We start from the raw sequence: 11,391 nt of genomic DNA on the forward strand, positions 1-11,391 counted from the left end.
TTCAATTTTCCTTAGTCGTGTGTAGTCCTATGTACAGTCGTATGTACTTGTGGCCCGCACTTTGTCAGCGGCCACATGACACCCCGCGCGTTATCGATAATGCTTTGCCCACAGCTCCAAACCGCAAGCTTCACTCAAATTCACTGACAGGTTCAGATTGATTGCAGAGATCAACAATGCTCGTCTCAGAATCCCACGTCGACGTTCCTACCTCGGCCGATGGCCAGGGTTCCATGCGTACGTCCTTCTCTCGAGTCCTTGGTGCTCCGCCGCTGTGCAGTCAACGTCATACCCGCCAACAGCTGCCGTGGACTCGATATTACCTCGTGTCGCGTCAATTCCTGCATTGATGCTGGGATGAGACAGAAAAGTAATTGAGTAATGGGCTAACAGTTTGGGATGATAGGAATCTACATCTTCCATCCCAATATTCCCGGGTATCCGAAAGCCCGGTTCCCCGGTGTGGTGGTTTTCAGCGAGATTTACCAAGGTGCGTCTTCACCGTATTTATATCGCCGAATTTCAGATGCGATGCGGATACGTATTGGCATGGATTTCTAATAGAACGATCCAGTCACCGGCCCCGTGGCACGTTTCGCCAGACAAATTGCCGGTCAGGGATATATCTGCGCTGCACCCTCTAGCTACCACGAATTCACCGGACCCGAGGCTCTGCAGTACAACGCCGAGGACACGGATAAGGGGAATGCGTGGAAGATTAGGAAGGTAGGCCCCCAGATTTCTGCCTTACTTCTACATTTGTACCCTTGGGCGTGGTGAGTGCATTGCTAACGTGACTAGGCCCTAAACGCCTACGACGAAGACGCCAGCCTCTCCGTGGATTACCTTCTCTCACTTCCGACGTGCAATGGCCGCGTGGGCGCGACGGGCATGTGTCTGGGCGGTCATCTGGCGTATCGGTGTGCGCTGGATAGTCGGGTTAAGGCGGCTGTGTGTTACTTTGCGACGGATATCCACAGCAAGACCCTAGCCCGGGGTAAGAATGATGATAGTTTGGCTAGGGCGGGGGATATCAAGGGGGAGTTGTTGATGGTGAGCATTCCTATTTTTTTCTTTTCTTTTGGGGGGGGGGGGAGGGGCGCTTCTCTTCCCTGGGCGGGAGATATATTCATGTTGAGGAAAGAGTGGCTAACACCAAAACCAATTCAGATATTCGGCAAAAACGACACCCACGTCCCACCCGAAGGCCGGGATCTGATTCGCAAGACCCTGCATGATCAGGGCGTTCTGTTCAGTTTCTACGAAGTTGCCTGGGCCCAGCGTGAGTTTTGAACTTGATCCCTACCAGGCCGTACAGCAGCCTTTGAGTGTGGAATTGGCTGACGAAGGCAGACGCGTTCATCCGCGATGAGCTCAGCAAGGGCCGGTACGACCCTGCGATTACCAAGTCCTGCTTCGAGATGATGATGGAGCTCTTTGGGCGCACGCTTAAGCTCGATTTGGGTGAGCATGACGGTAAGGAGGTGGTGGTTGAGGATGTTTGTTGATATGGCCCCGATCGGCGTGGCTACCTCCTAGGAAGAGCTAGTGGTCTAGCCGAACCTAATGAGGGAAAGAGGGGAGTGATTCCTACGAATTGATGTTGGTACCGACATTGTAAAGGAGCCAGATCGTGTTTCAAGGCCATGTTTGTACACATTATGACTACCCAGTACTCTAGGGTAGGTAGTAGTAGTAGATTGACCGAGTAGAGATGATCCGTCGATCGAGTCCGGGTCGCCGGGTCGACCAGATCGTTCGGCAAGGGGAGGTCTGGAGCATCGTGTGCTTGGCTGATCACTGCGGAGTGCCGTCTGTGCAGTATTCTCACACTTACTGCATACTGTCGTGAAGGTGCAGCGTGGAGATCTATTCTTAGGCCTCCGAGGCCGATCCAAGGTTATGCACACCGTTGCCCCAGAGCCAACCGTGGATCCCAGACCTCCTTGACCTGTCCCTAATACTGTGGGCAGTGCTCAGGTCCATTTTCCAGTACCTTTCTAGTCGGTCATGTGTAATTCTAGTGCTGTGCCCACCGCGCCAATTTTCAGTTGAGGCCCAGGCTAAGCGCTAGCGTCGGCCATTCCCTGATCGAGCACACTCCAGTCCCGACCGCACTCTGCTGCCTTCACCTCACTTCCCCTCTTACCACGACGCTCGCTCCTCTCACGCCTCGCACATCACGCCTCGCACATCCCGAGCGTCGCCCTTCACCTCCTCCGAATCGCTCGCTCCCAGCATCGCGGGTCAGGGGACTCTTCTGATCCCCGTCCCCAATCCAGCCCGGGTCTAAGCCCCCGTTCTTTGTCTCGCCAGTGCCACTGCAGTACCGGCAGTGCTAGCCAGCGTCAGCCAGCTCAACCCCGTGGAGGTAGAGCCGAAACTCCTTCGCCATGGGATCTACGCAATTCGGCAATTTCCACGTGAGTGCGATCGCGCCCTGGATTCTCCCCGTCCCGCGCCGAGCGGAGACGGCAACAATGGACCTGGACTGACCGAGACCGCAGGACTTTTGTCGCGACTCGCTATTGCCAGTCTGCAATGTACGTGATTTTCTCCCCCGCGACTGTCGCATTGACTACAAAGCATTGAATATGATTGCTAACGTTGGTTTCTGCAGCTATTTCTCGATAACCAGCCGCCCAACGCCGGCCCCAATGGAACCTTTGATGGATGTCCGCTATACGGAATCGAGTTGAGCGGCGATCGTTACCTCGCTAATCTGGGTATGTGATCGGTGGTGACGGGCATGGATATGGATGTGCGGCTAATACGTATGATTTGGGTGTAGGGTCGATCTTGCTCGCCGGTATCTCTATCCTTATTTCAGTTGCCTTGTTGTGGAGGTCGGATCGCAAGCATGCTGCTGTCGGGCGTCGGTACGCTTCCCACCCTATAGCTTCGTCGATTGATATTGCGCGAGTATATACGGAATTTGGACTGACAATGTCACTAGTGAGATGCAATTGTTCCTGCTCGGTTTTATCGTGATTCAAATCTGTGAGATTTTCACGGTGGGCGGTATTCCGATTCACGACTCCGTTAGAAAGGTGGGTGTTTCGAGGTTGTGGTTATTGAGCTCGTGCTGATCATATATAGGGCTTCTCGGCCGTTCATCTCGCGGCGATCACCGCCACCTGCTGGATTCTTCTTCTCAACGCACTCGTCGGTTTCCAGTTACTCGACGACGGGACGCCGGCTTCAATTGGACTTATCGCGGGATCGGCGATCGTGCTCTTCATTGGGACTGGTTATATTGCTCTGGATACCGCATTCGACTGGACAGGTCATTTCCAATCCAGTGTGGGCGCCGGAGGTGATAACCGCAACATCGCTCTCTACGTCCTGTACCAGCTCTTCCCGCTCGTTTGTCTGGTACTGTTCTACATTTTCGAGGCCATCCTGGTCATGCGGCTGCTGGGTGAATTCCGACCAATGAGTATGTCCACAATTATCCTTTTGGCCGCTGTCTGCATTTTTCTATACCCGTACTAACCTCGAATAGTCTACCTCACCGGCGCTGCCCTCCTCTTCGCCATCGGCCAAATCTTCCAATACGTCATCAGTGTCCACCTCTGCGAAGCCTCCAACCACAAAATCAACGGCACCCTCTTCGAAACTCTCTTCACCCTCCTCTCCGTCATGGCCATTTGGGCCTTCTGGAGTAGCATCACCGAAGACGACTGGCCCTTGCCGACTGGTGGTGGATACAATTAGATGTTGGTCGGCTCGGTCGGTGACGAGTCGTCATGAATACTTTCGACGCTGTGATACCACATCCCTCTCGCCCCACGTTTCACGATTCACTGTCCTCTTCCCCTTCTCTCGATTCTTATGCCTCGCTGCGGTCATGTCTGCTTTCCCTGCCACGAGGGATTGTGATCTGTAAAACGCTCGGTCACCTGGCGCCTTTTTGAGCTTTCTTGTTCTTTATTTTCCAGATACCTCTCATGTACACATGTTCTAATTCAGTCAATAATAGCTATATTTGTCCCTTTCCCTCCCCTGTCTACCACATAGGTTTGATGTGTATGTAGCACTGCCAATCATCCAGACAGGACTGCGTGGCATTACAAGCTGTGATCGGGTGATGTCCAGCTCCGCTGGCAAGTCAGAACTCTGTCGGAAAATAACAAGTTTGCTCCCCGCGCCAACCACACCCGAGTTGTAAGTCGAGGGTCCATATTCGAATTGGCGATGTCACTCGGTACGACCTTCATCACCCAAACTCGGTTAATCGGCCCCCTCAATCTCGCCCTGTGTGGACGCTGGGGTATGACATCCCGTTCTCGTGTAGTTTGTTCCTGCGGTGCTTTTCTGCTTGCTTGGCATACTCGTTGCTGCTACCGCTGGTGTTGGTGGTGGATATAAGGCACAGCCCGAAGGATCTGTCCAGGTTCTTGTTCTTATTGAAATCCCTTTCTTCATACACCGTCTTCTAATCTCCCCTCGTTATACCACATTGCTATTTTTATTTCTATTTTTATTTCTATATTTTTCCCTTAAAAAAATAACACGCCAGTCCCTACTGAAAATGAGAATAACATCCCTCCTCCTCCTCGCAGCACTAAGCACAGCCGAGGAAGAAGGCATACCTGCTAGAAGCAATGCCTCTCTAACCCGTACGTCTCCCTCACCCATTCTATCAAGTGTTATCCACTCAAGTGTTATCTGCATTCTATCTAACACTAATACCCATTCTAACGTATCGATGTGATATAGTCCTCCAACAAAACCGCCTCACAGTCGAGCAAATGCCCCCAGCCTGTAACCTAGCCGCGTGCCTCGGTCTCTCGGGGACGGTTACCTGCGTTATATCCGCTATTGCGGGTGGTGATCCGGCGGCGTTGCAGAGGTGTCTTGTTAATGGGCTTGCGCAGGTATGTTACTCTTCATATGGTGGATTGAGACGGCCGGTATACTTTGTCAGGGTCAAGCTGACGATGTAGATCTGCTCTTGTGCGGCTTGTGTTCCGTCTGTCGATAATTTCTTGACCTCTCTCGGGGTTTGTGTTACGAATCCCGGGAATGCGACTGAAGCCGCGAGGGTTGTTATGGAGTCTTTGCTGGAGAGGAAGGTGTGATTTTGAAGGATGGGTTGTGTAGTTTGATTGTTGGTTTTTTTTTTTTTTTTTGCAAATGGGGAGAATGGAGATTGTTTACTTTTCTGATTATCGAGTACGGTTACTGGACAGATGTTGGGAGTACAATGGAAATCGTCATGTGATGTTGCTTCCATCGAAAAAAGTACGTTCGCTATTCTGTAGCAGCAAGTCGGTCATTAATACAACGTATCATATTTACAATGCAAGTCGAGTCCATTTGGACTGAACGAATTTCTTGCAATCGAAGGGTCATGAAGACGAATGAATCTCGGAAGCACTTGGCAGACGGCTCGCTTAGTATACTCAGTATCCGAGTAGACTCAATATTCATGACGGGACATGCAGACCCCTCGCAGCGGGCACTCTGTAAAGAACCGTGCCCGAACAAACTTTTCTCATCCCGTCCATAGATTCGAGATCCGACCATCTACAGTCGAACCTTCACATCCACGCAAGGGAGCGTCCACTCCCGCCGTCCGAGCAAAACGCGCAACCACTCCAGTCCCACTCCCGTCCACTCATCCGGCTTCGTTTCCACCCCCAGTCGCTGCTGCGCGCCTTCCAGCGCTGCGCCGGCCAGAGCCTTTGCGGTCGAGTTGAATGTGTCGAAGACGAAGCCCGTGAGGCTGTCGCCGGGAAGCGGTGCTTCCATGGTAGCATTGCCAGACTGGTTGAAGAGGCCGGTGCCGCCAGTTGGCGCGCTGTAGCTGTAGCGCGGGGCGAACCAATTGCTTCGGAGATCAAAGATGCATCGGTCGGACCAGTGGCAGGAGGATGCGAAGAGGATGAGAAGGAGGGCGGAGCAGTAAATGCATGGTCGGTGGATGATGTAGGTTAGGGCGACGAAGGAGATGATGAAGATGGGCGACGCGTTGGTCGGGATGAAGAGCAGCGGGAGCCAGCTGTCGTAAACAAGTACTCGTGAGTTCAAACTCCACGGACTGAGGTGTTAGTGTTTGGCATGCTCGTACGTACCTCCGGAGGCAGAACATCGTGGGGGTATTGGTGGTGCCGGCTCGTTGCTTCGAGCCGGCGTGGAAGAAAGAATTTGTAGAATCGCAGGGAAGCACAAGATCAGTCTTTTTTTTTTTTTTTTTTCTCAAGATTGACAGGGAGATCGAGGCCAGCGTTGCGCGAGTGCTACTGCGAAGATCCGGCCGGACGAAAGACCGATGATGCAGCTGCCGCCATCACCGCCTTCGCCACAACGCACCAGCCACCGGTGCATTTTGATTCTCCAATTTGACCAACTTCACTTCCCATCCTTCAATCCTTTCCAACATTCGTCACGTCTATCCTTTTCTTCCACAACCGACTCAATTTCTCAATTTTTTCCAACTACTCGACTGCTATTGTTCTCTGATTTCTTTCCCTCTCGAAAGAGAGCTTTCGAGAGCTAGTCAAGCTTCGTCTTCGTGTGCGGAGGTCGCCTGTCATCCGAGGCGAGCGGCAGAAATGTCCACTCCCAACGATATTCAGGCTCTCCTGGCCAGCATTCGGCCTCGCCCGTCGCCGCCCAATGCTCCTAGCCAGGATCAGTATCAGCAGCAGCGCCCGCAGCAGTCATACCCGCCCGGCATGTTCCCACCTCACCCCCAGCAGCAGCAGCAACAACCCTATGATGGCCAGAGTTACCCCCACCCCGGGCGTCATGGCTATCACCACCCTTCGGTCTCCTCTGCAGTCCACAGTCCTTCGCCTATGAACACTCCGCCTCACCATGGTTCTGATATCCTCAGTCCCAATGTGTCGACTCCTCAGGGCGATCGGGGTTCTCAGCACCAGATGCCCCAGAACCTGAACAACCCGGATCGTGCGGCGAGTCTTCTCAACTTGCTTCGATTCAGTCAGGGCCCCGGCACCGTCCCGCAGCCGGCTTCGCCTGTTGTTCACGAACAAGATCGATCTCCTCCTATCCAGGAGACGACCTCTCCTCACGGACGAAACATTTCCGCGTCGGATCTGGTCGCCTCCCTCTTTGGTGGTCAGGGTGCTGCTGCCCACGCTGCTCCTCCCGTGCCTCACGCAGAAGAGCCAGCTCATTCTGAAGGACCGAGTGAGAACACTCAGGACATGCTCCTTCGTCTGCTCAACCGGTCCCAGTCCGGTGCGAACACTGCTGAGGCACCTGCTCTCGTGGCTGCAAGCCAGCCCGCCGCCCCACAGAACCTCTCCGGTGAAGAATACGTAGAGGAGGACGGAACCGAAGAGAGCGCCGGGGAGTTCTTGGAGCCCAGCCCTAAGGCTGCGAAGCCGGAAACGGTCGCGCCCTCGGCTTCCAAGGGCTCCATGTTCACCTACACCAACCCATTTGAGCAGCTGGCCGCTATCTCTCCTCAGGCCAAGTCTCCCCAGCCGACCTCGGGTGGTCACACTCCGGTTGTCGAGGCTCCTGTCGTTGAGGCAGTAGAGAAGACCACTGTTCAAGTCGCTGCCGAAGCTGCACCCGCCCCCGCTCCCGCCCCCCAGCCGGTGCGGTCTAACAAGAAGAACTCCGAGCCCATTCTGGAGCCTGTCCAGCGTCAGGCGCTTGATGGTGTGGTTGGGCGCCTCGTGGACGAGATTGGTCGCTCTCTTAGCATTGGCGAATCCAAGCTTTCCCAGAAGACTGAAACCGTATCTCCCACTACCAAGGAGGAGTCCACCGAGGCGGTCATCTCATCTATCGCCAGCAACCTGCGGGAGACCGCAGCCGAGGCAAAGGACACTGATACCTCGGACGAGGTGACTGGACCCGAGACCACCGACATGGGTCCCGCCACCACCGCCGCTCTTGCGAGCGACAATGAGAATGCAGAGGCTTTGCTTGATAGCTGGGAAAGTGCCGAGGACAGCGCTGAAAAGGAGGAAGAGCGTATTGTCTCGGTTCACAACTTCCCCCTGAAGCCTTTTATCTCCATCACCGTTAAGCCGCAATCTGGAAAACTTGCGACTTTCCGCGATGATGGCATCATGGATATCGCCCGTCTTAAGAAGGAGTTTGATCAACTGGATCGCTCCCTGACCGCTGCCACTTCTGAGTATATCGTGTATGCTCTTGCGAAGACCGGTGGCATCCGAGTCATTCGCCAGGATGATGGCACTGATCGTCAGGTGTTCCGGTCTACTCGGGACCGTGTGTTCAACGTCGCTTTGTGCACGGCTCCTTCGTCATCTGGCACCTCTGATGAGCAGGCGATTCTCGGCATTGGTGTCAGTGGCACAGTGTACTGGGCTTTGATCTCCCGCCACTCGAAGGACCTGTTCGAGCTGGATGCCTTGGAGCGAGAGAGCTTGATCTTCCCTCCTTTCCCGGCCTCTGACGAGAACACCTCTGGTGGCCAGCTGAAAACGCGGGCTAAACGGAGCACTCGTCACCCTGATTTGTTTGCCATTGGCCGTGGTAAGAACATCTACGTCGTCTCCCCCCAGTCCGCGATGAACCCTGTCTATGGTATCAGCGGTTCTCAGCGCACCGTCAACACCGAGAAGTTCTTCAAGGAGCGTGCTCTGAAGATCTCGACTGGCAAAGCTGGCAAGGACTTTGCTTTCAGTGACGATGACTCTGTGATCGCCTCTCTCGACAAGACAGGCCGTTTGCGTTTCTGGGATATCCGTGATTTCCTGGAGAACAACTCTACTGAAGGCCCCGCGCCCAATGAGATCCGGGTCCCCCTGAATACCTTCGTTACGGGCTCTCCGGCTGAGAAGTCGTGGCCTACGTCGGTACTCTTCCTGGATAAGCTCCGCCCTTACTCGCGATCCATGGCGTTGCGGTATGTCTTGGTCGGCCTTAAGCAGAACCACACCTTGCAGCTCTGGGATATTGGGCTTGGTAAGGCAGTGGAAGAAGTCAAGTTCCCTCACGAGAACGAATCGGATGCCATTTGCAGTGTCGCATACCACCCCTCCTCTGGTATCATCGTCGTCGGTCACCCGACCCGCAACTCTATCTACTTCGTTCACCTCTCTGCGCCGCGTTACAACCTGCCGCCAATGCCGCAGGCGGCTTTCGTCAAGGCTGCAAGCGACAAGGAGAGCACGCTGCCCAAGCCTGAATCGACGGCCTGCCTCAGTGGAATCCGCGAGATTTCTCTCGGTTCCAAGGGCCAGCTGCGAAGCTTGGAGCTCCTTCCAATCTCCAAGTCGGCTTCTGACAAGCGAGACCAGGACACTGGCTTGTTCGAATTGTATGTGATGCACTCGCAGGGAGTGACTTGCCTGAACGTCAAGAAGGAGGACCTGGGATGGTCCTCTGATAACAAAGTGATTCGCCCGGTGGATGGTCTGGAGGAAGGAGTGATTGATATCGCTGACCTTCAGGCGTTCCCGAGCTACGTGACCGATGATCCCTCGGTCAATGGCGATGCTGCTTCTACTCTGTCGAAAGCTACCAAGGAGCAGCAGCCGGCGAAGAAGACCGACAACGCTGTGGAATCTACTGCTGGTGTCGTTCCTTCGCGTAACGCATCGCCGACTAAGCCTGTGAAGAAGACGGCTGGAGGGGACCAGACCGAAAACGTGACCAGCTCCGGCAGCGCCGAAAAGAGCGACAAAAAGAAAAAGAAGAAGATTGCTTCTGCCAGCTCTGCTATTTCTGAGGCTACGGTGAAGGCAAAGGAACCAACTGCGACGGCGGGGGTTGAGCCGCTCCTGCCTAGTCAGCAATCCACTCACCCAGGTAAGTACAGACTCACTTGTTTACCTTCCAACATCCTCAACCCACTCACATCCACCCCCTCAGCCATCCCCACGACCACTCCAATGTCGACCTACGACCTCGACCAGCATCTCAGCTTCATCCAGACTTCGGTCTCGGAAAGTCTGTCTCGAAACATGAACAGTCAGCTCGATAGCCTCTTCCGCCGCCTCGACCTGGAGCGACGCGACTGGGATGCGGCTGCTTCCGCTAAGCAGGAGGAGGTCCTGCGACTTGTCTCTCGAACCCTGAGCGACAACGTTGAGAAGAACTTGGGCCGCATTGTCAGTGAACGCATCCAGGAAGAAATTCTTCCTGTCGTGATCGAGCACATCTCTGCGGACATCAACCGCAAGCTTAACACTCTCGTCGCCCCCCACGTCTCGACCCAGGTTGTCTTTGCCATCAAAAACGAGGTGCGCGAGAATCTCCCCATCATTGTTCATGGTGCTCTCAAGGATGCAAACTCCTTGAAGCCTCTGGCCGACGCGACCATGCACCTGCTGGCTCCCCGTCTCGAGTCAGAGCTGTCCAAGGCCATGAACAGCGTCGTCCTTCCTGCGATCGGAGAATTGTCTCGCCGCAACCAAAAGCTGGAGTCCGACATGGAGCGCCACCACGTTGCTCAGATCCGACACCTCGAGACGATGCGTGCTCAGGATCAGGACAAGCTTGATGAGATGGCTACCATGATTCGCAGCCTCTCGAACACTGTGACTGCTCTTGCCGCCAACCAGAACAACCGGATTGAGCAGGGCAACAACGTCAACGCGACACAAGTTCCCTTTGCTCGCCCTGTTGAGCGACACCAGAACGCCGCCCAGGCGCAGGTGTCGTATGGATCCCCTCACCCAGCTGTTTCCGCTGCCATGGCTCCTGTTCCCGGTGCCGCCCCTATGTCCACTCACGCACCCGGTCGTGTCCTATCCTCTGCTGGTCTTTCCGTCCCAGCTGGTCCGGCCAACTATGATGGTCTCACTCCCGAACAGGCCGAGTTGGCGGAGATCGCCGAATTGATGCGCGTTAACCGATTCGAGGATGCCTCGGTTAAGGTAAGTCTCGTCTCCTATCTGCATACATGAAGCAAGCTGATGCTAACCTTCGATCTTCTTAGTGGATCCGATCTAACCAGCAGGCCGATCTTTTTGACAACTACTTCATTCGCGTTAACCCCACGTACCTCGAGCGCCTTCCTGGAGTTGTCCTGCTGTCCATCGGTGTCGCCGTTACCTCGTCTCTCTCGACCAATGTGCAGGCGCGTCTCAACTGGCTGAAGCTCGTCTTCCGACACCTCACTCTTCGGGTACGTATTCTCAACACCGTGCGTCCGTATTGGAGCCCACCTGTGGTCCCCTTTGTCGACTGTCAGGTCCTGTCTAACCCCCGTACCCTGCAGGATGCCGATCTTCGCGAGGTGCTACCCGACATCATGAACATTCTCTCCGAGCGTCTAAACACCCTGTACCTGCGCATTGCTGAGCGCAACCCCAACGACCAAACCCTCCGGCTGATCGCTCCCCTCGCTCGCACTGCTCATGACCTCCAGGTTCAGTGCCACTAAGCGATTCACGCTTACTCGTGATGACGGTGCAGCGATTTCTTCGTTTC

The 11,391-nt window shown here is 54.6% G+C and overlaps 4 protein-coding genes across 4 annotated transcripts; 3 read left to right on the plus strand and 1 right to left on the minus strand.

Annotated features, from left to right (window-relative positions):
• Positions 1-176: 176 nt before the first annotated feature.
• On the plus strand, positions 177-1,508 carry N7532_009028 (dienelactone hydrolase family protein; the record flags this gene model as incomplete). The annotated part of the gene is made up of 6 exons (XM_056621519.1): positions 177-237; positions 407-490; positions 575-726; positions 802-1,053; positions 1,171-1,282; positions 1,354-1,508. 6 exons carry the CDS (start codon positions 177-179, stop codon positions 1,506-1,508), a joined length of 816 nt encoding a protein of 271 aa, XP_056472325.1.
• An 885-nt stretch (positions 1,509-2,393) lies between these two features.
• Positions 2,394-3,717, plus strand: N7532_009029 (chitin synthase export chaperone; the record flags this gene model as incomplete). The annotated part of the gene is made up of 7 exons (XM_056621520.1): positions 2,394-2,423; positions 2,508-2,543; positions 2,621-2,726; positions 2,792-2,879; positions 2,957-3,050; positions 3,100-3,439; positions 3,506-3,717. 7 exons carry the CDS (start codon positions 2,394-2,396, stop codon positions 3,715-3,717), a joined length of 906 nt encoding a protein of 301 aa, XP_056472326.1.
• A 1,815-nt stretch (positions 3,718-5,532) lies between these two features.
• On the minus strand, positions 5,533-6,097 carry N7532_009030 (uncharacterized protein; the record flags this gene model as incomplete). The annotated part of the gene is made up of 2 exons (XM_056621521.1): positions 5,533-6,007; positions 6,081-6,097. 2 exons carry the CDS (start codon positions 6,095-6,097, stop codon positions 5,533-5,535), a joined length of 492 nt encoding a protein of 163 aa, XP_056472327.1.
• A 463-nt stretch (positions 6,098-6,560) lies between these two features.
• N7532_009031 (uncharacterized protein) lies at positions 6,561-11,344 on the plus strand (the record flags this gene model as incomplete). Its single annotated transcript, XM_056621522.1, has 2 exons — positions 6,561-10,835; positions 10,898-11,344. 2 exons carry the CDS (start codon positions 6,561-6,563, stop codon positions 11,342-11,344), a joined length of 4,722 nt encoding a protein of 1,573 aa, XP_056472328.1.
• Positions 11,345-11,391: the final 47 nt, after the last annotated feature.

The sequence above is a fragment of the Penicillium argentinense genome, assembly GCF_028826775.1.
Source record: "Penicillium argentinense strain IBT 30761 chromosome Unknown utg000009l_segment0_segment0, whole genome shotgun sequence".
Taxonomy (NCBI): Eukaryota; Fungi; Ascomycota; class Eurotiomycetes; order Eurotiales; family Aspergillaceae; genus Penicillium; species Penicillium argentinense.